The following is a 26,118-nucleotide window of genomic DNA, read 5'->3' as shown; positions in this document are numbered from 1 at the left end:
GAGAAGGTAGTTTCCAAAATACCTAATGTATTGGTATCTAAATCAGGGAGCTGGGATTTATGCAGCATTAAGGGATGATATGTGAGCTCAGGGATTTGGGGTTTTAAAAGTTTGATTATCTGAAGATGCTTGACAGCATCAGTGGGTCCTCCACCATCAGAGACCCCTGTAGGGGCCTTAATGGGCCAGCAGGAGGGTTTACCGACAGTGCCTTGGCATCCAGCTGACTGTAACTTGGTGTATATGCCTTCTCCTCCCCGGTCAAAGAGAACGGGAGTATAGTGAATAGTGGTCCCCTCTGCTGCATGAGTTTTAGTTAGGGTGGCTTCAAAAAATTGTTCTCCCTGCTTGTTAACACAAATTGAGGCTGATGCATAACAAGAGACATGCATCACCTGGGTATGCGTGCAAGTTGCAGAACAATTTTGGAGAGCTTTACTTGTACTGGGGGGAATAATCTTTGGCTTGTTAACACATCCCCATTTAGGCTGATGAACTCCTCCGAGTTTATGGTCAACCTCGGCATGGAGGTAAGCCACCTTAGTCACTCAGTCAGCAGTCTGGGTCCAACTAGTGGGAGCCTGAGTCCAAGATCCTCCCTTGCATTCGCAGGGGGGCCCAAAAAGGTACTCCCTGATGTTGGAAGGTGGAGGGCCAAGGCCTCCATGTACAAACCTGTTCAGCAGAAGTGCCTTAAGCAGGATCCTCACACAGATTGTTGGCTGCATCTGCAAAAGAGGAAAATTTGTTCTCAGGGGGAGGGTCTCCGTCCCTGGGTTGAGGTAAGTCATTAACCTGTTTCACCAGGTGTTCTGGTAACCATCTTGGGGCTGCTTGCTCTTGGTCCAAAACACAAGCTGAGCCTTGTCCCCAGATGAGGACAGGATCTGGGCCTTTCCATTTATTTGTAAGGGGATCACGCCACATAACAGGTGGGCGAACAGAATTGGACGAGGGATGCCAGTGTCTGTTTGCAGCCGAATGGCCTTCACTGTCTAGGGTAAGAAAATTAAGGGCAAATAATGTATGGTTAAGGCGATCCCAAAATCTCTATATTTTAGAATATTATCCTTTAAATAGGTATCTCTTAATTGCCTTTAAAAAATATGATTAAGGTTATTTCCTGTGTAGGGAGCAGTATATAAATCTTACTGTATTTTTTATGGACAATAGATCTAGTCAGAGAACTTATATAATATCAATGAATTTTTTTAAGTTTGTAACCTTTATTGTTTAAAATTAATATATAACTTTAATTTGGAGAACCTTAGTCTTAATAAAATGTTGTGTTTTTTAAAAAATTTTATGATTATCTAACAAAATATGTAAAAATTAGTATCTCAGTGTCTTAGAATCAATTAATTTTAGTCTCTAAGGACAATTGTTAAAATCGGATTTAAGTTAGTAGTTCAATATACTTAAATGTTTAATCAACAATGTGAATTTATTTACCAAAATTAATCTTTGTCTTAAACAGTAAGAATTATTAGGCAATAAGGATCTTTCTTTAAAGAAATAAACTTACATTTTAATAGGTGCTTATCATGTCAAAATATGGACAAAATCTTAGCTCACATTAGTATAGTTAAACTAGGAAAAATAGCCTGAAATACCCTTAAATTAATTATAGTCAGTTTAGTATATATAAATCTCTTTTTTTAATCGTTCTAACTTTTTACATCATTTGTTTAGATAACAATATAAAAATCTGTTGTTTAGATAACAATATAAAAAAACCGTAAGTAAAACTTAGGAAAATACTTTTATCATTGAAATAATATAATAATAATATAATATATATATTCAATAATAATATTATATTATATTCAATAATATCGTTGAATATAAAGACCTTGTTTTACCCAAAGATGATTTCTTTCTTCTTTTTAGGATCCATGTGTGCTTTTTCTTTGTTGAAGCATCCTTTTCTTTTAGAAAAATTTTTTTTTGTTATACTTGGAACAATTTCTGAAAACCTTAGAATCTATAAACAAATTACTGTACTTTGATAAGAAATATCAATGAAAATATAGTTAAAATCCTTAGATATTTTGTAGACATAATTATAATTATTTATCATCTTATGAGTTTGAACAGTAACTTTGAGAATTAGAAACTACTTGAAGATTGTATTTTCACTTAAAAGCACATTTATCTCAAATATCTGTAACTGAAAAGGCAGAGTATCTGATAAATGTAAATATAAAACATAAATTATGGGTTTTCTGTTGAAGAAAAACAATTAGGCAAATATATATTAACTAATTAATTAGGCATGTGCTAATTATTTTATAGATTAACATATAGTTATCTAAATATCTTAAAAATGTATATATTAAGAATAAGAACATAACTTATAATTGTATTAATTTTATGTAACCACGTGGTTTTAAAATATTTGGATCTATTTTAATTTATTTTTAACTAGGAGTGCACTCTTCTATGTGACGTCCGACTTGATGTAACCGAAATAAAATCCTTGTTGAGTATACATATTTATTTTTTATAGTTAGGAATGAGAATAAGGATTTTTTGGTCATCACAGGAACATTGCCGGCTTTGTTCCTGTGGCGAGCAAATGCATCCTCATAACCTCCAAAATTAAGAGTAAAATATAAAGAAGCATGTTTGATATCTCTCATCAATAGTACATTATTTAGTAACACAACTATAGAGAAAAGTCAGGTTATTTAACTCAGAACTAACTTAAATTTAGGGCTGCAACGTAGAAAGCTGTGGGATTAAATTTTGTCTGAAAAAGATATCTTTCGTTAGCATTTACAGGTAGGCATTCTTAAAAATACTGGCTCTGAACAGCTCCGGTAGAAATCTGAAACACAGTAGTACAGATTAGTGGCTGGAAGGCGGGACTAGAAGTCCTGTCTGAGTGACTGTGGAAGAACCAATCGGAAGCCCACGAAAGTGTGGGAGGTGGGACCAGGAAGCCTGCTCTTCCAGCCAGTCACCCCATGGTTACCATGGTGATGCAAACAACATGGAGTCCGCTGCCCATTTTCGGGGCAAAAGTTCCCCAAGTTTTCCTAGCCGATTGCATTTTATTTGATTTTGTCTGCATTTTCCCCCGCCTGGCCAAGATCTTACTGTGGTAGCAGCTTGTTCTGTCTCTGCGACCTGCGGTTGCAGCTTGTGTACATCCTACACTTTTTTCTGTGGCACGTGGGTGCTCCAAAGGTTTTTTAGCAGCAAACGCTAGCATTACCATCAGATCTTAAGTTAGTCTGTGTTTGGCATTTAGGTCAAGTAATTCAAGGATTAAAAGCACTGTTGGCCGCAGGGACTAGGACCCCATAGCGAGCAGCAGCGGCTAAAGTCTCTTGTCCCCAGCGGCTGAGTTACAGCCATTCTGATTCATAGGACAATCATGAAGTAAAAAGGTCCGTACATACTTTCTGAGTATTGACAAAAACAATAGAAAATTGAAACTTATTTCTCTCCAGGTAAACATCACATTTTCTCTCCCTTTTTCTCACTCTCCTAGCGCAAACTTCTAGAACATAAAGGCAAAAAAATATCTTTTTTTTTTTTTTTTAATTAATTAGGTTCCAGTAAGAAAAGGTGGGAACAGGCACCTTTTCTGGGCCAAAGGATTCATAATAATCTTTTAAACAGTCTCCTACTCTAAGCCATCTTTTACCATCAATGGTCCCTTTAAGGGGAAACCATGGACACAATTCTCCTATGTATGAAAAGAATAATTTTAAGTCCTTTTTCTTAACACGCGCCCCCCCGTGTCTTGAGGGCCTCCTTGAGGCCTGACAAAAACAAATCATGTGACGAAACTGCTTGTCCCATGGTGGGTCACTCACCTTGCGTCGTCCTCACTCTCCTCCTGGATCTGTCTCTCGGTCGTGTCTGACGAGGCGATCTCGAGCTCCGCTTGGCCAAGTCTTCCCGGAGGACGGCGTTCCCCCTCAGTCAAAGGCTCGAGCCCCACGTTGGGCGCCAAATGTCCCGACCGGCAGGACACATCAACGTGGGCAGCGAACCTAGATGGGGAGGAATGAAGGGACAAGAGACACAGAAGGATGGCAGCAAGGCAGGAGTTCTGATCAAGCTGCAAACTTTTATTGTTCACATAGGGGTATTTGTATGCTGGGGATGGGAAGCTCTCTTATCAGCAGTTGCTGGATGTCTGCACAAGGTGAGATAACCGCAGGATGTTTCAGGAAGATAGGTGGCCGCAGGATGTCTCAGGGAGATAGATGGCTGCAGGGTGTCTCCCAGGCAGGATGTCTCCCAGGGGGCTGTCAGGCTAATCTTTGAAGGAGAACTTCCTTCTAATCCCTGACAGCTCATGTTAAGAACCCTGGTATTGCCAGTGTCAACATCTGTCTTCCCTTGTGATCAGGATTTCTGAGGAATGGGGAAGGCAAAGCTACATAGGACAATAAAACCAGCACTAGATGAGTTTGTTGACCAGTTTACTTTTTCTTTGCTAATTTTAAAATAATTGCAGACTTAACAGGAAAGTTGGAAGAATAGTGTTGTGCCTTCAGTGCAGTTGCTGTGTCTTCACTCTTCTCCCATCTAGAAGACGGTTCTCTGCCTGCTGGCTTCCAGGACCTGAGCTTTGGAGGAGTGCAGTCTATAGGTGCAGCGTTTGGGATCATCCTGTGTTTGGAGGCAGGTGCTGCTAGCTGGTAGGATGTCCCAGAAATGGCCTGTATCCTCATCACACCCTTCCGGTGGTGCATCAATTGGATTTACCTTGCCCTATTAGCTAGCTTTGATCCCTTGGTTAAGGCACGTTTTGCTGGCTCCTCCATGGTGAAGTCACACTGAAGAATTCTGTAGGGCAAGTGTAAATTTTCATCATCCAGTTTTCACCCACTAGATTAGCATCTGTTGCTTCTTGACTGAACTAATTATTATTATGTTTTTTTTTTTTTAAGTTGTAGATGGACACAGTACCTTTATTTTAGTTATTTATGTGGTGTTGAGAATCAACCCAGTGCCCCATGCGTGGAAGGCAAGCGATCTGCCACTGAGCCACAACCCCAGCCCTTATGGTAGTTTTCAAATGTCAATTTTCTAATTTTAGTTTTTTTCTATATTGTTTGGCATTCTGTAAGAAAACCTTTCCATCCATCCATCCATCCATCCATCCATCCATCCATCCATCCATCCATGTCAACATAGACTCATGAGTTCCTGCAAGTAAATATTATGGTTATAATTCATTCATCATTATTTTTACTTATTTTGTTCCAGTTATCCAAAATCTGATTAGAAACCCTTTATGCTGGCTTCTGTGTCTTTTCCATGTATTATCATATTTTCTCCCTTTATTTTTTAAAGCACTTCAACTAGTAGTTTCTTTGAATGGAGAAAGTGACTTCTCATATTGGAGAATCATTTATAGTCACCACAGGGCACAGCTGTTCTCGGGTCCTCAGAGGACACAGAGAATGGCTATGTGGCTATGTTTGAGTCTCTTTATTTCTTATCTGTGCACTTTAAAGAAACATGAGTTCATACCAGAACATGTGTTTCCGACTCAGTATTGTAGAGTCCATTCTTGTGTTTTCTGCTTTCAGGGTTTTGATCCTCTTCTCCAGCACTGGTAAACTGAAGTCATGCTGTCTTAGCACACTTACTTACTAGGTTAATCTTTGAATCTAGGCAATATCCTGGTGAGAACAATGAGGACCTTTTAATGTTTTGTAAGTTGATTCTGATCCAAGTTACCTTAGCTCTGAATTCTTATCGTAGAACATTATTTATGAAAGAAATATACCAAAGTATAAGATGAATTCCAAAAAGCTCAAGTAGTTATTATATGTGTAAAGATAATTTATAGAAGGACATTTTCTTACTAGGGAACTACCTAAAATTGATTACTTTAGCATTATTAAAGAAATAAAAATTTCTTTTAGTAATTAAAGCAGTCAAAAAGAATATAGAGAAAAATTAACTCCCAAACTATTAGAAGGAGATAAAAGAAGACTAAAGAAAATGCCTCTAGTATAAACCAGGGAAGAAGGGCAGAGGGAACAGCAACAATAAAAAACAAATAAGGCAAAATAAAAACTATAAAGTTTTTTATAAGATGGCAAAAGGCCAGCTGTATCAATAATCACAAAGGAAATTATGGGCTAAACAAGCCTAGTAACAGCACATGTTCAGGTTGGATTCTTTAAAAGGCATACCTAAAACCAAGAGACATAGAAATGATGGTTAATAAACCTACAAAAATATACCAGGCAGCATCGGAAGGAAGCCTGGTGTAGCAGGAAGTTCTGAAGCCGGGGGGGGGGGGGGGAGGAGAACAAGGATAAAGTAGGTTCACTTTAAAGTGAAGAAGGAGCAGTCTCTTAACAGCCCTTGCCACAAAAATAGAACTAAAAATACTTATAGCAAATCCCAGTGATTCCAAAGAACTATTGATGAATTATTTGTTCCAGTGGGGAGTTTTTATTTTTGTTTTGGGGTGCTAGGGATTGAACCTAGGGCTTCATACATGTTAACTACACATTCTACCACTAAGCTACATCCCCAGCTCATGGAGAATCTTAATGATCTGTTCTCTACAAATAAGTACATGTGCTCAATTTACAATGGGGTTATTTCCCAGTAAATCCGTCGGAAGTTGCAAATATTATAGGTTGAAATGCACTTAAGATGCTTTACTGAATTACCATCGTGGCATGGCCTAGCTTACCTTCAGTGTGCTTGAACACTTAGAGTAGACAACATTTGAGCAAAATCATCTAACAGAAAGCCTTTAATAAAGTGTTGAGCATTCATGCAGTTTATCAAAGGTGTACTGAAAATAAAAACCCAAACAGTTGTATGAGTTCCTTTTTGCACCATTGTAAAGACAAAAATCATAAATGGTTTAATTTGTTGATCACCTTAGAATAATATCACTAACCTTGTCCTTAAAAAAACATAATAGCATTTTTTGTGTGTGTATATATGTGGAACATTTTAGAAACATTGAACTCAAGTATTTCATAAATCTTATCAAGTTCTTAAAAAGTGATAAACTACATTGCTTTATCACAGGTCATTAAAATAAAATGGCAACAATACAAGGAGCTCAAGGGAAAAATGTACTCTTAGGTACCTCATGGAAAAACAATGGACATTATTAAAAATGTACAAGTGAGTGACAAAGGAAAACTATGTGGACCATAGCTAAAAATGATTTTTGGAGAGAAATTTTTGACCTTAAGTGTAGTCATTACAAAACAGAACCCCTGAAATTAAATAAATACAGTTCTTTTAATAATTTTCTATGATTTATATTGACTCAAGAAGAAATTAAAAGTTTGAATAAATAATAATCATGAAAGGAAGTGAGGTATGTCAAGAGGAATTCTCCTTCCATCCCTGGGAGCCATCAGCTCTGTACCAAGGGAGGCACCAGAATCAACTGTATCCTTGGGCCAGTTATAATAATCCTTCAAGATGAAGACAATACTTTCCCTGCAGGAACAGAAGGGAAACTACCCAGATTGTTTTAAGGGACTAGGGTCACTTTGGTAGCTCACTGAAAAAAGGACAAAATAATTTCAGTCCACAGCTAGCTGTGTTGATAAGAAAAGTGAATACAAGGAGGCAGGCAGGACTCTGCCTCTGGGGCGTGAGGCTGTTGAGAGGCACAGTCCACATCCCTGGATACGGTGCATAGGCACATGTAAGACTTAAGAGCTGGAGAGGAGACCAAGTAGTAGGGACTTGGGGACCCGAGGAGCAGCACACTTGCACTCCCAGGTCTTGGTTGGTTTGCTTCGAACATCCCAGGCTTGGTGTGGGGTGCAGGGCTCATCAAAAGCTGTTTTTTTCCCCAACCAGAGGAGGAGGAAAGGTGCAGCCTTGCAGCAAGGTAGAGAACCTTAATAGTCACTTGTCAGGTCAGATGCCATATGGTAGAACTGCAGCTCCTCTGTGAGCACAGGCCCAGTGGCGAGCCTGCACCTGTCCTCAATAGGCTGTTCCATGGGGCCCTAGCCCTCCTGTTAGGGTGCAGCCAGGGAAGACACAGCAGGGAGCTAATGAAACCCCCAGGTGCTAGATGATTTGGGAAGCCTGAACTCCATCTTTTCTTCCCTGGGGTACAGTAGGAGGAGGTCTAGAGGAGAGTTAGGACATCTCCATCTCCCTGACAAACAGAGGCCATGTGGGAGCGCTAATGAGACATGCCTGTCCTTCCCAGCCAGGACAACTGTCAGTGGAGTCCGGGCAGGACACCAGAACTTCCACCCTTGCCTGCTACTAACAAGGGATTCCTTCCCCTTCCCTTAGTGTACTGGGAGACGGGGTGGGGAACCTGGATGGAACCAGGTGCTTCCTCTCCTGCCAGCTGGATTGGTGGTGGTGTTAAGAGGAAAATTACAATAGTAGACTTAGAATCCGCAATCCAATTATATGCAAAATCTGCATTTTTAATTGGTAATTGCTTGTTTTATCAAGAACCCAGAAAAATCTCAACTTGAATGAGAAAACCCATCAGTAGATACCACCTACACAGAAATGTTGAATAATCTGACAAGGATTTTAAAGCAGCTATCAAAAAATGCTTTCCTGAGTAATTATGAGCACATTGAAACAAATGAAAAAGTATCAGATCTCAGCAAAGAAATAGAAAGCCTAGTGAAGAGAGAAAAATATGAACAAGAACTAAATGGAGATTATTTATTTATTTACTTTTATTATTTTTTATTTTATTTTATTGATTGTTCAAAACATTACAAAGCTCTTGACATATCATATTTCATACATTAGATTCAGGTGGGTTATGAACTCCCATTTTTATCCCAAATACAGATTGCAGAATCACATCGGTTACACATTCTCATTTTTACATAATGCCATATTAGTAACTGTTGTATTCTACTACCTTTCCTATCCTCTACTATCCCCCCTCCCCTCCCCTCCCCTCCCATCTTCTCTCTCTACCCCATCTACTGTAATTCATTTCTCTCCTTGTTTTTTTTTTTTTTCCCATTCCCCTCACAACCTCTTATGAGGGTCTCCTTCCATTTCCATGCAATTTCCCTTTTCTCTACCTTTCCCTCCCACCTCATGTTTCTGTTTAATGTTAATCTTTTCCTCCTGCTCTTCCTCCCTGCTCTGTTCTTAGTTGCTCTCATTATATCAAAGAAGACATTTGGCATTTGTTTTTTAGGGATTGGCTAGCTTCGCTTAGCATAATCTGCTCTAGTGCCATCCATTTCCCTGCAAATTCCATGATTTTGTAATTTTTTAGTGCTGCATAATACTCCATGGTGTATAAATGCCACATTTGTTTTTTTATCCATTCATCTATTGAAGGGCATCTCTGTTGGTTCCACAGTCTAGCTATTGTGAATTGTGCTGCTATGAACATCGATGTGGCAGTATCCCTTTAGTACGCTCTTTTAAAGTCTTCAGGGAATAGTCCAAGAAGGGCAATAGCTGGGTCAAATGGTGGTTCCATTCCCAGCTTTCCCAGGAATCTCCATACTGCTTTCCAAATTGGCCGCACCAATCTGCAGTCCCACCAGCAATGTACAAGAGTACACTTTTCCCCACATCCTCGCCAGCACTTGTTGTTGTTTGACTTAATAATGGCTACTAATCTTACTGGAGTGAGATGGTATCTTAGGGTGGTTTTGATTTGCATTTCTCTGACTGCTAGAGATGGTGAGCATTTTTTCATGTACTTGTTGATTGATTGTATGTCCTCCTCTGAGAAGTGTCTGTTCAGGTCCTTGGCCCATTTGTTGATTGGGTTATTTGTTATCTTATTGTTTAATTTCTTGAGTTCTTTGTATACTCTGGATATTAGGGCTCTATCTGAAGTGTGAGGAGTAAAAATTTGTTCCCATGATGTAGGCTCCCTATTTACCTCTCTTATTGTTTCTCTTGCTGAGAAAAAACTTTTTAGTTTAAGTAAGTCCCATTTGTTGATTCTTGTTATTAACTCTTGTGCTATGGGTGTCCTATTAAGGAATTTGGAGCCCGACCCCACAATATGTAGATCAGAGCCAACTTTTTCTTCTATCAGACGCAGAGTCTCTGATTTGATATCAAGCTTCTTGATCCATTTTGAGTTCACTTTTGTGCTTGGCGAGAGGAGGGGATTCAGTTTCATTTTGTTGCATATGGATTTCCAGTTTTCCCAGCACCATTTGTTGAAGATGCTATCCTTCCTCCATTGCATGCGTTTAGCCCCTTTATCAAATATAAGATAGTTGTAACTTTGTGGATTAGTCTCTGTGTCCTCTATTCTGTACCATTGGTCCACCCGCCTGTTTTGGTACCAGTACCATGCTGTTTTTATTACTATTGCTCTGTAATATAGTTTGAAATCTGGTATCGCTATACCGCCTAATTCACACTTCCTGCTTAGAGTTGCTTTTGCTATTCTGGGTCTTTGATTGCTTTATCTATTTGTACAAGAAATGCTGTTGGGATTTTGATTAGCATTGCGTTAAACTTATAGAGAACTTTTGGTAATATCGCCATTTTGATGATGTTAGTTCTGCCTATCCATGAACAGGGTATATTTTTCCATCTTCTAAGATCTTCTTCTATTTCTCTCTTTAGGGTTCTGTAGTTTTCATTGTATAAATCTTTCACCTCTTTTGTTAGGTTGATTCCCAAGTATTTTTTTTTTTTTTTGAGGATATTGTGAATGGGGTGTTTTTCCTCATTTCCGTTTCAGAAGTTTTGTTGCTGATATACAGAAATGCCTTTGATTTATGCATGTTGATTTTATATCCTGCCACTTTGCTGAATTCATTTATTAGTTCTAGTAGTTTTTTTGTAGACCCTTTTGGGACTTCTAGGTATAGAATCATGTTGTCCGCAAATAGTGATGGTTTATGTTCTTCTTTTCCTATTTTTATGCCTTTAATTTCTTTCGTCTGTCTAATTGCTCTGGCCAGTGTTTCGAGAACTATATTGAATAGAAGTGGTGATAGAGGGCATCCCTGTCTTGTTCCAGATTTTAGAGGGAATGCCTTCAATTTTTCTCCATTCAGAATGATGCTAGCCTGAGGCTTAGCATAGATAGCTTTTACAATGTTGAGGTAAGTTCCTGTTATCCCTAGTTTTTCTAATGTTTTGAACATAAAGGGATGCTGTACTTTGTCCAATGCTTTTTCTGCGTCTATCGAGATGATGATATGGTTCTTATCTTTAAGTCTATTGATGTGGTGAATAACATTTATTGATTTTCATATATTGAACCATCCTTGCATCCCAGGGATGAATCCTACTTGATGATGGTACACAATTTTTTTGATGTGTTTTTGTATCCGATTCGCCAGAATTTTATTGAGGATTTTTGCATCTAGGTTCATTAGGGATATTGGTCTGTAGTTTTCTTTCTTTGAGGTGTCTTTGTCTGGTTTCGGAATCAGAGTGATGTTGGCCTCATAGAATGAATTTGGAAGAGCTCCCTCTTTTTCTATTTCCTGAAATAACTTGAGAAGTATTGGTATTAATTCTTCTTTAAAGGTTTTGTAAAACTCCGCTGTATACCCATCCGGTCCTGGGCTTTTCTTGGTTGGTAGTCTTTTGATTGCCTCTTCTATTTCATCAATTGATATTGGTCTGTTCAAGTTGTGTGTATCCTCCTGACTCAGTCTGGGCAAATCATATGACTTAAGAAATTTATCGATGTCTTCACTATCTTCTATTTTATTGGAATATAGGTTTTCAAAATAATTCCTAATTATCTTCTGTATTTCTGTAGTATCTGTTGTGATATTGCCTTTTGCATCCTGTATGTTAGTAATTTGAGTTCTCTCTCTTCTTCTCTTCTTTAGCATGGCTAAGGGTCTGTTGATCTTATTTATTTTTTCGAAGAACCAACTTTTAGTTTTGTTAATTTTTTCAGTAGTTTCTTTTGTTTCCATTTCGTTGATTTCCGCTCTGATTTTAATTATTTCTTGCCTTCTGCTACATTTGCTGTTGTTTTGCTCTTCCTTTCCTAGGGCTTTGAGATGAAGTGTGAGCTCATTTATTTGTTGGTTTTTTCTTTTTGTGAGGAATGACCTCCAGGTGATGAATTTCCCTCTTAAAACTGCTTTCATTGTGTCCCATAGATTCCGATATGTTGTGTCTGTATTTTCATTTATCTCTAAGAATTTTTTGATTTCCTCCTTTATGTCTTCTGTAACCCATTGATCATTCAGTAACATATTGTTCATTTTCCATGTGATGTAGGATTTTTCCTTCCTTCTTTTATCATTGATTTCCAGTTTCATTCCATTATGATCAGATAAAATACATGGTATTATCTCCACCCCTTTATATTTACTGAGGGTTGCCCTATGGCATAATATATGGTCTATTTTTGAGAAGGATCCATGGGCTGCTGAGAAAAAAAGTATATCCACTTGATGATGGTTGATATATTCTATATATGTCAGTTAAGTCTAGGTTATTGATTGTGATATTGAGTTCTGTAGTTTCTTTATTCAACTTTTGTTTGGAGGATCTGTCCAATGGTGAGAGAGGTGTGTTGAAGTCACCCATAATTATTGTGTTGTGGTCTATTTGATTCTTGAACTTGAGGAGAATTTGTTTTATGAACGTCGCAGCACCATTATTTGGTGCATAAATATTGATAATTGTTATGTCTTGTTGGTGAATGGTTCCTTTTAACAGTATATAATGTCCTTCCTTATCCCTTTTGATTAACTTAGTCTTGAAGTCAATTTTATTCGATACGAGGATGGCCACCCCTGCTTGCTTACGAGGACAGTGTGCGTGGTATATTTTTTCCCAACCTTTCACCTTCAGCCTGTGTATGTCTTTTCCAATCAGATGTGTCTCCTGGAGGCAGTATATTGTTGAATTTGTTTTTTTTAATGCATGTTACCAGCCTATGTCGCTTTATTGGAGAGTTTAAGCCATTAACGTTTAGAGTTACTATTGATATATGGTTTGTACTTCCAGCCATGTTTGATTATTTATCTTTTTTTTTTTTAATTTAGTTTGTTTCTCCATGATTAGCTTTCCCCCCGCCCTCTGTCTTTACTGAGGCACTTCCCACTGATGGTTTTGGTTATTGTTTTTCATTTCTTCCTTGTGTAGTGTTTTGCTCAAGATGCTTTGCAATGCTGGTTTTCTGGCTGCAAATTCTTTTAACTTTTGTTTATCATGAAAGATTTTTATTTCGTTGTTGTACCTGAAGCATAATTTTGCTGGATACAGAATTCTTGGTTGGCATCCATTGTCTTTCAGTGTTTGAAATACGTTGTTCCAGGATCTTCTCGCTTTCAGCGTCTGTGATGAAAAATCCGTTGTTAACCTTATTGGTTTACCCCTGAATGTAGTCTGCCTTCTTTCTCTTGTAGCTTTTAATATTTTCTCGTTGTTCTGTATATTGGATATCTTCATAACAATGTGTCTTGGCGTTGGTCTACTGTGATTTTGTATGCTCGGTGTCCTGTATGCATCTACAATTTGTATATCCGTTTCCTTTTTTATTTCTGGAAAGTTTTCTATAATTATTTCATTCAGCGGGTTGCTCATTCCCTTGGTTTGAACCTCTATACCTTCCTCTATCCCGATGACTCTTAAGTTTGGTTTTTTTATGTTATCCCATATCTCTTGGGTGTTTTTCTCGTAATTTTTTACCAGCCTTTCTGAGTTGGCTAGACTCTTTTCAAGATGATATATTTTGTCTTCATTATCTGATGTTCTGGCTTCTACTTGCTCCACTCTGTTAGTGATACTCTCATTTGAGTTTTTAATTTGGTTTATAGTTTCCTTCATTTCTAGAATTATTGTTTGATTTTTTTTATAATCTCTATCTCCTGATAAAGATGCTTAATTTCTTCTTTTATCTGTTTATGTAATTCATTTTTAATGTGTTCTTTCACTGTTTGAATTTGCTGTCTCATATCCTCTTTAAGGTTCCATTCCATCTGTCTAAGGTATTCCTTGAGTTCTTTATTTGACCATTTTTCTGATGCCTCTAGGTCCTCCTGAATATTTAGGCTGTCCTGAATTGTTTGTACTCCTTTTCTTCCTTGCTTTTTCATGCTGCTCATGTTACTTCTTGTTCTGTTTGACTGCTGAGTTACTGTTTACTCCTATAAATTTATTTGATGCTTGGGAGGAAAGGTATTAGAAGGGAAGGGAAGAAGTCACTAAAGGGAATGAGAGTAAGCAGGTAGAATTCAAGGAAGGGGGAATAAGGAAATTGAAAAGAAATGAAAAGACAAGAAAAAAATAGAAAATTGAAAAAAGAAAAAATAATAATAAAAAAATAAAAATTAAAATTAAAAAATAATAAAAAAATTTAAAAAACAACAAAAAAAATGGTTTTCTTTTTATGAGATAATCCTTAAATTTATTGTTATAGGGCAGTGCTTGATAGCCAGATTGATAAAGTACATTTCTTTCTTTCTGTCCATGTGAATGTTTTATAAATAGTAGAAATTCCATTTTATGTTAATTTAAATAATTTTCTTAAGTATTTAGAGCCCATAAGGCAACCCTGGAAAGTGTCATTCATATACATGATGACACATTACCCAGCAGTGGTGGCTATACTAAAATCCACCACTTGACCACATCGGAAGTTTTCATGTCTTGGAATGTCCTATATTTAGGCATAAGTAAATTGTTTTACGTGGTATGTGAGTAATGAGGTTTTTTGGTAAAAAAAAATTGCAGTTCTTAAGTGTGTTCATTACTGAAGGTTCATGGCTGAAGCAGTGTTAAGTGTCTTCAGTAAGCAAATTAGTAGAGTATCTATAGTAGAATTTGAAAAAGGATGAAGATTTAAAAGGATGCCTGGGGTGAAATAGAACTGCAGTCCCTTGTGAGACAGCAGGGAGGTGACCAGGAGTAGTTGCTTAGTTAGACATCTCTGCCTCTTAGACCAGGAGCAGTCAATACAGAACAGTGTGTACAAACAGCCGTTCTTCTGGAGCATAACCAGGGTGGATGCTGATGGTTTAGTAAGGGAGAGTACAAGCCCGTCTCAGTTCACTCACACACAGAAGGTGTGTTTTCAAACCCTAGTTTGTAATTTGGTTGTTATTGCCCTCATTTTCTTTTCTAGTGAGATATAGACTAGCCCAAAACTTTGTTCATGAGTGTAGAATTATTTTAGTATTAATAGCCATGAATTCTAGGTCTTCAAAAAACATGCTTTCCCCCTCTTAGGGGAAAAGGAAGGCAAATTTTAGGCATAATTTTGAAATATTTGAATTTGAACTCTGCCCTTTCAACTCCTTTTCACACATCTGTACAACCATTTCCTGTTCTTTGTGCATTCTGTGCACCCCATTCCTTCACCTCCCCCTCTTAGTCGAAATCATCTGAAGCTGTTTTAATTGAGTATTTATTGGTCTCTTCTCCAGTGGAAACCCAGTGTTGAAGGAAGGCAGTTGGTTGGGATCAATTCATGCTGAAGTGTGGATGACCCACAGCCCCACAGACATTTCAGAATTTTTTGTTGTTGTTCCTTAAAGAGGTGGTTTTGCTTTTTTCTTTTTTGGGTTTAGTTTTAATCTAGTTGATTCTTTGTTGATATTTCAGAGGACAAATGAAATGAACGTTTGACTTTGTGGCCAGAGTTATCTATCCTTTTCTGTTGGATATGAATGGGCTGTGGTTGGAGAATACAGGGAAAGATGGTAGCCATTCCTCCCCAAGTCCCTAGTCCATCTGTAGAGGCCGGGACAGACTTTTGTATTTGAAAATACCCTCTGGAACTCGCAGGGTGCCTGCATCAAGTGTAGCAGGAAGGGCTTTTTCTGCACATCCCACTGTAGCAGAGTCAGCTGCCTATAGTGAAGGTGAGCAGAGTCCCACTCTGGACAATGGCTTGTGTGTGTTGGTAAGCTTTGGCCTTCTTGCAGTGCAGAGGCCCTGTGGGACTCTCTTGGTCTGTTGTGGCTGGTAACTATGCCACCAAGGTGCTGCATCTGTGGGGTACCAATCAGCAAACAGTGATTGATTCTAGGCCCAAGCATCCCTGTCTAAAGATGAAAGACCAAATTGGCAAAGAAAGGGTGCGTTGAAGGTGTCACTGTGCAAAGTACAAAAGGGCAGATGATGAATAGTGGTGCAATTCTATAAGTAGTACAGGCGGTCAGGGTCAGCTCACAGAGGAGGGAACAGGACAGGTGTCAGTGCTGCTGTGTTCTCTGTCATCATTGCACCTCACCTTTTCTCACCATGCCTTACACAGTCTACCTCATTCAAAATGTGTTTTCTGTTCTGTGATACATTGTTGCTTATTTTGATACAAAGTGGTGTGAATTCTTCATGAACAAAAGTGATGATTTTTAAAAGCTGTCCCACGTTTATCAAGTGACTCGATGTCTCCTTGTGCAGCTGTCTCTTACTCCAGACTGAGAAGCATGAGCCCACTTACCCCATCGCAACCTTCTCAGCATGTTAGAGATGAGTACATTCCGACTCCAGAGGGAAGGAGCTTCAAGAGGTGTCACGGGAACTGAGTGGTGGTGTTAAGTTTCTCCCCTACTCTACTCATAAGCATTTTGTAATTCTGTAAAAGAGAAAAACTAGCAAGATAGGTAGAATGTTTATCTAAAACTTAAGAAAGATTTTTGCTTCTAAGTTACTGAGTTTCAAGGAAATATTTTTAAAGGCTCCTGATTTTTTTTTTTTTTTAAAAATCTTTTTCATTTCCTTGTATGCATGTGAAATTTAATTTCATCCTTAATGTTCAGGAAAGCTATATGCATATTTTAAAAGTTAGATGTTTGGCATGCTTGAAGAGGGTTTCTAAATTTAAAAAAGCAGGTCATAGTGGGCTGCTCCCCTTGAGAACTCTATCCATAGCCCTTTTACATGTATCTGTGCACACCTGACTGTGGAACACAGTGCCTTGGCCACAAGTGACTAGTCTGCTTCCTCATTACACAAAAATTCTAGTGTGGCCCCTGAACGTGTTCCTTAGCCACACTGTATGGTAAAAGCCAAGAACCCTGAGTTTGAAACTAGCAAAATCTCATTTTAAACACTGACCTCAAATTATTAATATAATATTGCATAAAAAGGGTTTTAGTTCTCTGTACCTATTTCCTTATTCTTAAAATGGGTAATAGTGCTTACTTTATGGACTTTTTATAAACCTTCTCCTGAATTGTCTGTGATGATTAGGATATAACATTATTGTGTAATGCCCAAAAGGTTTTATGTTGATCATTTACCTTGTAAATTTAATCAGCCTTGTTTGATAAGGATGTAGAAAGGAAGGGAGACATCCATCAAGTGAAATTTACTTGAAAATACTGAATAATTCCATAGTTTGCTTAGCCCTTTTGCTGAAGATCTGTACTCTCGAGTAGCATACTGCCTTCTTTCACGTGAGATTGGTTTTCATGAGAGAAAGGACACTGCTTAATTTGTGGCATTCCACTAATCTCTTCTGTTAATTTGGTAGTATAAAAAGATTTGCAAATAATGAGTTCCATACCCTCAAAGATACTTTCATACACTCTGTCCTGCTTCCACATTTGTACTGTTGCCATGTTCTAAGTAGGACTTTCTCCTGACTGTGTGTTAATAACTGGAAAATTCCCTATCAGTAGAATGGCACCATCTTGACAGCCCTGGGTTCTGCTTCTACCTTGCTAATTGTTTCCTTGGGATTATTTGGATTGTGTGGAAAAGCTTTTTGCAAATCCTCTTATTACTGAAGTCATTGTTGCCAGCAGGAATAAGATTAAAGGTGCTTAAGTCTGTAGAGTTGTTTCTAATTTGTACGTGTCATTTCAGTGGCGTTTTAACAGAACTCTGTCTCCTGTCCCTCCCTTCTCCCTTGGTACTATCTCAAGTTAAGTCCAAGAAGCCAGACCATTGGAAGAAATCACATTTTATCCTCCTAATTATTATGCTGGCACTCAGGAGATAATTTTTCCCTTCATGCACTGCCAATTAATATGCAAATGAGCTGATAAATATTTATGCAATGATTTAAATTATGCAGGGAGTGCTTTCAGTGTATTCTGTAAATGAATTGTTCCTGGACTTCAAAGTGCTGGCTGCTGTGCTAACGAGGAGAGATTTGCATAAGGCCCTAATCACGCGCATACTGATTAAGCTTCATTATGGAAACTGCCAGCTGCAATCTTTGTTTCTATTTTATTACAAAAAGGGGAACTTTTCATGCTTCAGTTGCCTTGACAATGTCAGTCCTAGCTGGTAGGAGAGACTAAAACTCCTCTGAGCAACTGAAGTTTCCTTATTCAGCTGAAGATTGCTATGGTGTAACTGAAGTTGTATTTTGCTTCTCCTGTTAATCCACTTTCCACTCCCCACTCTGTTCTCTGAAGAACATGGTGCAGATTTGTTAGAAATAGTGCTACCTTCTTTCCCCCACCCCAGACCGCTACCTGTTTCTTGCTTGCTTTGGATTGTCCACACCTCTAGAAGACTTCACAGCGATGCTGGACTGCAGTGACTGTGTTCTAGGTGGGTACCAGCACAGTTCTTTCTTAGAAGCTTTAATATGGAAATAGCACGTGAGGGGTTGACTATGCTTAAATGCTTAATCACATGCAGCCAAGGCAAGGGAGGGGGAGAGGTGGTTGAGTGAGGAAGAAGGAAAGCATTTGCAAAGCACTATGTGTGCTTGAGTGAGCTGTGGTCCCTCCCTATGCGGGCTCTTCTGGTTCCGAGCGTACTTTGAATAGTGTGGATTGAGAATTTGACCTCAATGGGGGACATTTTTTACTTTTGGGGGACTTCTGTGGAAAGCATTTAATACAAATTCTAAAAAAAACATTTTTAAATCAGAAACAAGGTTTGAACTGTACCTAAATAATATAAAATGTACATATTAATAAAATTTTTGCAAACCTAGTATCTCAGTGAAAAATGAAGTGGAGCCATCACCTAGAATTGTTTCCGTACATACTATTGCAACATTGTAGTGTTGACTGCAGTTTATGTATTGACCCATTTCCAGATTTTAGACATTATGAACTTTTAAAATTCCAAGATTATGCCTTGTTTTTGTGTTGAAACCAACTATCTTTTGTAGAAAACTATGGTTTTAAGTATTGGAAAGCTTATCTTAAAAAGAGTTTTCCCTATAGACAAGCAAGCCTTTAGAGAGGGAGGTATCCTACTTTAATTTTAATGTATACACTGCCTTTGGTTGTCTGAGATTTAAAATAGATAGAGGCATTCTGGTATTGAGGCAGATGGTGGCTCCTGGTGGCCACATTTTGTGTGGAGTTTTGTTTATTTCTCTATAGTATTAATGAAACCTTTTTAGGTTATTGTAGTCACCAGAAAAGTCAGGGGATAGAAACTCCGGGAGTTGGATACATTAAGTCTAAAACTTCTGCTGATGATTTTTCTTTTCCTGTGTGTCATTTTTCCTACTTGAAAATTGAGGCTACTTCGGTCACCTTCCCAGTTGCCAAGGGAAAATAAATTGATCATTCTGAAGATGGATGAATTCTTATGCAGAAGGCATGGCCTGAACCCAAGGTAGTAGTTACATGGTTCCCCACAATAAAAATCCCCATCTAAAGGGCACGTGATGAGCAGTACATGGATGTCAGGAATTCAGGAGCAGCCTGTAGACTTCGTGTTGGTCTCACTGTGTCAGTTCAGGGGCATAGACGTGTATTTTTTATACTGGCCAGAGAGAAGATGATTTCAGATGTCAAAGAAGAATTTACTTGTTTTTACTCTTTTACATTTACTAAGTTGAAAACTCAAGAAACAAAAGGAAAATACCTTTTTGAGATATTTTTAACATTTATTGTTGAATTAGAAATTATGTCTACTACTTTCAACTAACAGTCAATATCATTGAAATAGTCTTATCATTGTTGTTGCAGTTAATCAGAATTTTATTGTTTTATTCTCTTTGGTATGTTTGAAGTAGTTTCATTAAATGCCCTTGAAACTCTTTGACAATTCAGTGATTGGTCCTTAGGAGATTCACATAAAATACCTGTGACATAATTTTTAACTTATAAATGTGGAAATAAGGACGTGAATTACGCAGGGTCAGGCTCGTGAGCTGTTAACGATTTGTGCTTGCTTTGTTTCTATGATGTCCCTATATGTGGGAAATCGTTACCCTTTTTATCAATGTTAACTTATTTATTATTTTTTCTACTTTCCTTTAAAATACATTCTAAGAGAAGCATTAAACCATTTGCATTCCTAATGGCATTTCTGTTAAACTTGTGATCTTTGTTAACTTTCATAAGAGTTTGGGTAAGTCATTCAGAAAGCTGTTTTTCACTAAGTCACACACCTGTTTCTTTCAAACCTTAGTACGCTTTCAGATGATATTTAAAATTTTCTGGACAGTGGGGAAAGGAAGTTGTAGAACTGTCCTCATTTATGACCACAGACACAAACTTTATGCCTTTGAATATCTATAGAACAAACCAAGGATACACTATACCATCTAAGCCCAAAAGACAAACATGAGGCACAAAAGCTTACAGTTTGAACAGTTTGAGAGGCTGTTACATAGCCTGTAGATTGGATATGAAATTTTATCAAAAAAGGGCTCTTAATTTTTTTCCTTAGCACTTTGTGCATGTGGATGCTGCAGCTTAATGGACACATGGTCAGGACTTCAAATCAATGCTGTCATTCCTAGTTGAAGTGTTTATTCTTCTCTAATAACTACAGTTAAATAGTTGAAAACGTAGAACTTTTTTGTTAATAAACTTCTCTGATTGCAAGTATTCCAAGTTTTAGTTTGCAGTAGATATAGAACAAGATGTTTACTTTTTTTTTTCTTTAAACCCTTTTAAAGAGGTAGAATAGCAGTGTTGTTCTTGACTCCTCTCCTGCATGTTTTCTAGGACACTATTTTATACAGCTTGGTGAAAATCCTGGTGGAAACGAACTTGTTTACATAGATAGCACTGAAAGAAGTAAACTCAAATTAGCAGGTTCATTTGAGATGTCCGGGTGATAAGATTCTAAGTGGGCATGGTTACGATTCAGTCTTGAAGTCTAATTTAGAGATTTCTGTTGTGTCTGCTGGTATAACTTTTGTACTGGTTTTTGCTTGAGGTATATATTTGACATATTATTATTTTGACTTAGATTAGTTTGGTTGAGGAAGGGAAGATGTATATTTTTCTTAGACATTTTCTTTTGAGTTACTATCCCATCTATTATCCATATTAAAATTCTTTAGAAAGATAATTAATTTGTGGATGCCATCAGGATCCCAGGGATCCTGAATTTCTTTCAGGTTCCTTCTATTACAGTTTGTAATGTTTAGCTTGATATGTCCCTGAACTAACTGTATGAATGTGACATTAGTTAACCCTTTTCCTTTTTCTTTTCTTTTTGTGGGGGAGGGGTGCCTTCTTAGCCCATCTTTACCCCGAATTAAAAATCGTATTCCCCTCTGCTTTATTACAGACTCAAGAATGAACAATCCGTCAGAAACCAGTAAACCGTCGATGGAGAGTGGAGATGACGCTACAGGTAAGAAGTAGTCTCTGATCTAGCTTTTTAATTAGATGAGATAGAGCTGATAGAAGAAACTTGCCACTTCACTTGGACATATATTTGGCTTGTACAGAACAGTTTGCACATTGAGTTGTCAAATATGATTTAGTAGTTGCACCAAGCGCAGTTGTTTATTTAATATTATCTAACTTTCTTCTGCAGATTGCTTTATCTTTCTGCTTCCATCTATCAGAAACTACAGAATCGTTATGGGAATAGTTGTTTGGGTCAGATAGTTCAGGGTATGAATTATGGATTTACCACTTAATGACTGTGTGACTTTAGGCAATTTCCCCAATCGTTTTGAGACTGAATTTATTCAATTATTCAATAGGAATGTTTCATAGGTCATTAGGAGTATTAGATGAGAGAATATACGTGAAGTGTGAAGCATAGTGCCAGCTGCACCGTGATCGTGCTGTTCAGAGTGTCGCTTGTTATAGACGTTGATCAGAATAGTAAATCTCATCCACCCCATATTGGTTATAAGTTATGTTAAAAAGTCCATATTTTGTTAAGTAGTTATAAACACACTCATTTCTAATACATTCTCTTATTTCATTTTCTAAAATTTACACACGATTAAACCTTTGATCAAGAGAAAATTAATTATCATTATCATATAAATGAGAAAACTCAAGCCCCATGAGAGAAAGGTGAATCCATTAAAAGAATGTTGGTCTCTGCAGCCCATACTCTTGTTAAGTCAGTATATTGCTCAAGGGACATTTGGCTCTGTATCTTTATCATCTGCTGGAGATGCGCAGAGACTCCCATTTCTAGAAGAGCTTGGATTCCAAGTATTAGGCTGCATGGAGAAGAGCACCATGGGTAGGATGCACAGGAGGTGGCATTTCTAGAGTAGACAGGTTTCCACCTGCAGAGAGTCCTCCCTCTTTGGCTGTTTTTTAAAAAAATGTGCCTGACTCTGGGAGGTGGCAAGAATGAGGCATCCTCGAAACCGTTTTCTACCTCTATTGGCCACAAAACTTTTTAATTGGTGGTAGATGGGTGGCTTGAACCAATGTTCCTGCCTGTGTGGTTTCTACTATAGGCTATCCTATACCTGGAGACACCTATTAACCTTGTCATCTCTAAAATGTTTCTACCTCTTTGTGTGAACTGAGCTATAAGGTTAACATGTGCAACTGGGTTACATTAAAGGTGTCTCCTGTCACTCTGACTGAATAAATATTGCGGTAGACTGCTTTAGGTTCCTGAGAAGGGGTGTGGGGGGTACCATTGAATTCTGCCTGAATCGTCAGCCACAGTCTCCTTCCTGTTATTCCTCTAACCCTGCTTTTGCCCCATCTTCCTGTGGCGGCGGGGGGGGGGGGGGGGGGCATTGGTGCCTGTGCCAGTGTGGGTGCTTTGGCCACAGCCAAAGGTACATACCTTTGCAGAGAAAAAATGCTGTTGATCACACTGGGAGGTCAGAGGAGAGTGGGTGGGACACACTTGGCTAAAGAATAGCTTCAAAGACAAGACTCAGTTTTTCTGTCAAGGGAATAGAAACAGACAGACTGACAGAAGGATTGGAGAATACTTAAAATATTCACTATATTGGCCTCATTAGAATGCCCATGTTTGTCATGCTCTTCCTCCCTACTCTATTTTGAGTCACCCCTCTTATATCAGAGAAGACATTGGGCATTTGGTTTTTAGGGATTGGCTAAATGTATGATATGTCAAGATCATTGTATTGTTATGAGCAACTAATTAAAAAAAAACAGAATCCCCATATTTGCCTTAACATCACAGTTTCAGTGCCTGCCGTGTCTTATTGAGCAGCTACAAACTATAATAAAACCCGGTGGCTTGTTTTAGAAAATCCTAAGCACTGTACACATTCCTGATAGCAGTTCTTATGACAAGTTATATGTTATTTCAGGGACTAGGAAATTGAGACACCAAAGCAACTAGGAAATAGAGTATTTATACCCTGAATATGATTTTTCCCCATGAAGTGTAATAAATAAAAATGAAAATTTAAGCCATACTTTGTATTCGTTCAGTCCTAAACCATTTCCACAGCTCTGAGATAACTCCTGGCTGCAGCACTCCTTGAAACAGTCTTGTGAATTTCTTGCCTGTTATCATATTCGGTGCTTGACAGACTTGTTCTCATTATGGAGCTGAGCATTATCAGTTTAGATAAGGGGGAGCTAAGAGCTGGCACTTATTCATATAAGTCTTTATTCCCAACACCACTAGTGGAACTTGATTTCCTCCTTACAAAGACAGTACATTATTATTGTTTTTGTTTTTGTTTTTGTTTTTAAAGAGCTTTTGCTAATGCAATAACAGGTAGCTGGATCAAATGTGACATGATCAGCCATCAACTCTGAACTAGAGTAGCTTACTTCCCATTTGTCTACTGAGGCATTTGCTGCTTTACTAGAGTTATAAATTACTTCCACTTTATGGGTCTTTACATTCACTTGAGAGCAACAGAAGTCTTAATTATCCGTTTCTCTAATGTTTAAGTTCCATTGCCATATTGAAATCTGATATTTTCTGGATTCAGAATACTTTTGTGTTGATCATCTTTTCTCGAATGTTTATAATTATTATGATATTGACTTGTGAGATTTTAAGGAGAATGATCTTAAAAATTATTTAAGATTATGTTGATATTATGCTTGTTTGTCTTTCTCTATGATTTATTTTAAAAAGCAAATCTAACAGTGCATTTTAGTCAGATGACCCTATGTGTTCACAGAAAATCTGTAGTTTAGACTTGTTCAGGTTTGTGTCGTCTTCTGTATGTACCATATCATAGTTGGTGTTATTAGGTCCAGTGCAAAAAGACCAGCCTCTTTCAGTCTTCAAGGGGTTAGCAGCCTACTGATTCTGGGTAGGTGGTGGTAAGTAGTTCAAGAGCAGATATGGAGGGGTGCAATGTGTTGGTCAGTGGGAGTTTGAGTATGTTGGTGGAAGGAACCATCATGGGTAAAGAGAGGGAAGAAACCTAACTGACAGATAAAGGCTGTGATAAAGGAAGTGCAGAATGAGGATAAATTTTGAGAATGAAAAAATGTGCACCCTGGGCTGGGGTTGTAGCTCAGTTGTGGAGCACTCACCTAGCACGTTCAATCCTCAGCACCTCATAAAAATAAATAAATAAAAGGTTTTGTGTCCATCTACAACTTAAAAAAATTTTTTTCAAAAAAATGTGCACCCTTTTTCTACAGTAGGGAAGAATGGAAGACTTGTTTTTGTCTCCAGTGCCCAGTCTGCCCTGGTGTACTTAGTGGGAGTACTAAACCTTGAATAAGATAGTGATTTTGTTCTCAAGAAATTAATGTTGTAGATGTTTGAGAATACAGCAGAAATTGAGAAGTTTCATAAAAGGTGTATGAGAATCCACTGTAGGGAGAAACTGTTCCTGACTTGGAGGACCAGGGAAGGTTTTGAAGAAGGTAGAGCCTCCAGTGTGCCTTGAGGGTAGCATTTAAATGAGATGGTGATGGGCAGGATTTGATCCTTCGAAGCAGCAGGAGTCCAGTTAGGGAAGGAGAGCTGCCAGCTGGGTCCTGAGGTCTCCCATTCCTTCAGGGTGCTGCTGTTGTGCCTTGATGCCCACACACGTCCTCGGTCAGCCATCCTCAGAACCAGTGACCATTCCAGGTCCTCCCACTGCAGTGCAGCCACTGCTCTTTCCTCTAGCTCATTGTTTTTGTAAATTTACCTTGGCTTTTTAGACGTAGTTTTGATAATGAAGGAAAGTGAAAAGGACCTGTTTTTAAATATCAAGTTTTATGTAATTTTTTTCTGATAACATTGGTTCTGAAATATGAAAACTTATTTTCTTGTAAAGCAGTGTACCTGTTAAGTCACTGACTTTCTAGTCGGCTAACTGTACCTCTCTTCCCACCTGGATTATGATAGGTATAAGACTTCCATATCCTGTCCTGTTTTACTTCATTTTCTATCCAGAGGTCTTCCCTCCCCCACCCCCGATCTAGAGACAATGGTTAGATTTTTTGGGCAAATGAAAAGGCCAAAGAAATTTATTAATGTAAACTAATGTGCATTTATGAAGTAGTATTACACAAATATCATTCACGAGAAGTTCTTAGTAATCAGTGATGTTTGTCTTGTGGAATTTACTAATACCATGGCTGATGTTAGGAAATTATATTCATAAAGAGAATGATCAGAGGTCATTTTCTCCAGAATGAGGAGAAAGGATCCCGAAGACCAGGGTTCCAGTAAATAAACTAGTATTCTTCTTAATGATTTGATGCCTTGAACTGGCACTTTGGAAACATTTCCAAAAATGTGCCTGAAAATACAAGCGTTTTCAGGAGTAACATCTGAAAATCACTAGAGAACAGGCCTCAGGTAAAAATCTCATCAAACCAGAGTAGAGCAATGGCAGACTTCAGATTCTGAAGGACTAGCTTCCCTTTAAACTTACATTTACTTAGAGGCCATTTCTTTTATTATCATCATAATCTTAATGTTTATACATAATTTACTGTGGCTTTCATTCTGCACTGAGTAAGATGCTCCTATAAGCCTGAGGGTAGAAATCCCAATACAAAATTTTTTGGAGTCTTTCACAGGGACGTTTTAAATAATGGGTAATTCCAGGGGCCACTGACAGTAGCTGACCACTCCCAGAGGACCTCAAGAGCACAGTGAAGGGTCTGTTCGTCA

At 38.0% G+C, this 26,118-nt stretch overlaps 1 protein-coding gene across 7 annotated transcripts in view; it reads left to right on the top strand.

Annotated features, from left to right (window-relative positions):
- Pou2f1 (POU class 2 homeobox 1) overlaps positions 1–26,118 on the top strand; it is a 151,836-nt gene that overhangs the window by 62,229 nt on the left and 63,489 nt on the right. For 4 of the 7 annotated variants that reach the window (XR_006848752.1, XM_046430172.1, XM_046430168.1 and 1 more), the window contains exon 2: positions 21,364–21,429. Coding sequence is in view for 6 of the 7 variants with exons in the window: in XM_046430172.1 (XP_046286128.1) it covers positions 21,364–21,429 (66 nt within the window). In the remaining variant the exon portion in view is untranslated. Of the gene's footprint in view, positions 1–9,274; positions 18,424–18,444; positions 19,450–21,363; positions 21,430–26,118 lie in introns of those variants that run through there. The other 3 variants (XM_046430171.2, XM_046430169.2, XM_046430170.2) reach the window with 3 other exon arrangements.

Source organism: Marmota monax, unplaced genomic scaffold (genome assembly GCF_021218885.2).
Source record: "Marmota monax isolate L192 unplaced genomic scaffold, Marmota_monax_Labrador192_F-V1.1 WCK01_AAM20220418_F8-fsc00055, whole genome shotgun sequence".
NCBI lineage: Eukaryota > Metazoa > Chordata > Mammalia > Rodentia > Sciuridae > Marmota > Marmota monax.
Note: the sequence above shows the minus strand (reverse complement) of the source record. Positions and strands in the feature narration are given on the sequence as shown.